Consider the following 1,809-nt stretch of genomic DNA (forward strand, 5'->3'; position numbering starts at 1 on the left):
AAAAAGCAGCAATTTAGTTCAATTGGGACTCATCCTCCACTGGCACGCAGGCAAACACTCTCTGCAGAAATACTGTGCCCTTATCTGCAAAGGCAGGAAAACAGATCACACTAGGCGTGACACCGTGTTTCAGGACATCCATTACCGAATGGAACGAAATGGGACCACGTACAAATCACATTCTGGAAGCTCTTCGGCTTGTTCTCCCACGAAACACCCAACCAGTAGATGGGAACCGCCACCAACATCAGAATCACGTTGGAGAGCGACTCACGCGGTTGTTGATAGATCGTCAGCACAAGGATGAAGAGGTCACATATGAGGAAGAGGATGGGGAAGAAAATCGGTAGCTGCACCAATCAAGGCAAAGTGAACCGCATTAGAAACACACCAACCTAACACAAATTTGTGCCTACGTCTTCCACAAAAGTCTTATGCAACCCCAATTCCAAATGCCACCCCAAAGGGTCACAGTAAGGTGAAAAATACAAAAATTACAAAGCACGAAGACAGATGCGAAAACCGCACAAGATGAAGACAAGTGTACCTGGAACGATGTCTTCAGATTGGGCTCCTTGTACCGCATATAGAGGAGGGCGGTCACAGCCAAAGCTGCAATGAAGGAGAACGCAAAGCCCGCCAACTCAATCAACGCAAACAAATCGCTGTAGAATTGGTAGCCAACGGCCAGCACAAGCTGCGGTGAAAAACACAAGAAAGACCAAATCACCACTCGCCAAAGTAATCCAGAAACAGTTGGAAGATATCTTATTCAAGGTAAACGATTGGAGAAATAAGGCTAAAAATTGCCTGTCGCCCTTGACACTTCTATACTGTGCTTTACCATTCCTAACTCAGACAACACTTGACCATGCAAATAGGCACTTCATTTCTTTCAGTCATTCATTGCGCTATGCAGCTACTTACGTTCCAATTGAAAATTGTCCCATTATTTTACTACCTGAAGGACATTAGCTGGTGAACTGCAGTTTCAATAAACAAAAGCAACTCTTCTAGGAAAGGAAATGGTGGAACAGAAAGGTCTTACCAATATCAGAATGGCGGGAATAGGTGTGAAGTTACAGTGGTGGATCATGGCCAGAATGGAGGGCATGTGTCCTTCTCGGGCTCCAGTGTATGTCAAACTTTAAAAACACAAATCAAACAGACAATTACTTGACTCTCAAATCCTACCTCCTACCAGGCCCCCATCACCTGGCGACAAGAAGACAATCAAGAAAGACAACCCACCGAGACATTGACATCGCCTCCCCATTGATGCTTCCAAACACTGACGCACCCACGAACACGGGCATGAGCATGGAAATCCATGGCATCGCACGCTCCGCAAACACCTACAAGTGACGCAATGCCAGTCAGTGTCAAACACAACTTGTCACCGACCTACGACACATGTTGGTGCTAACAAATTTAGTGGACATTCACTTCCGTGTGGCTATGTTCCTATTCAGTTCCACTTTTTCACCACCCTGCATCTTTAAAACACCTTCGCCCCTGCGCTACCCACTACTTTCTTTCATCAGACTACTGCACGGAACCTTCACACCACTTTGTTCGTCTCAACTCACCACGGCGATTGCAGAGGATCCAGAGCCTGTGGCCAGCATTTCGTAGGGGCTGAGCACTGCCAGGTAAGCTATGTTTGTCAGCATGTACAGACCGGTTACCAGGGACAGCGCCATCCCAATCGCCAATGGCAGGTTTCTACAACGGTGCTACCAGCATTAACACCCCATCTCTCCATCTATATCATCCCAAATTGATCTGCTTGGCACTTACCTACCAGGG

General features: G+C 46.9%; 1 protein-coding gene across 1 annotated transcript; it reads right to left on the reverse strand. All coding sequences in view use genetic code 11, as the record gives it.

Moving 5' to 3' along the window:
• Positions 1–13: 13 nt before the first annotated feature.
• On the reverse strand, positions 14–1,703 carry EGR_06967 (Cystine/glutamate transporter; the record flags this gene model as incomplete). Its single annotated transcript, XM_024496216.1, has 6 exons — positions 14–84; positions 173–350; positions 548–697; positions 1,049–1,145; positions 1,252–1,355; positions 1,590–1,703. 6 exons carry the CDS (start codon positions 1,701–1,703, stop codon positions 14–16), a joined length of 714 nt encoding a protein of 237 aa, XP_024349419.1.
• Positions 1,704–1,809: the final 106 nt, after the last annotated feature.

Source organism: Echinococcus granulosus (assembly GCF_000524195.1).
Source record: "Echinococcus granulosus chromosome Unknown EG_S00066, whole genome shotgun sequence".
NCBI classification, from domain to species: domain Eukaryota; kingdom Metazoa; phylum Platyhelminthes; class Cestoda; order Cyclophyllidea; family Taeniidae; genus Echinococcus; species Echinococcus granulosus.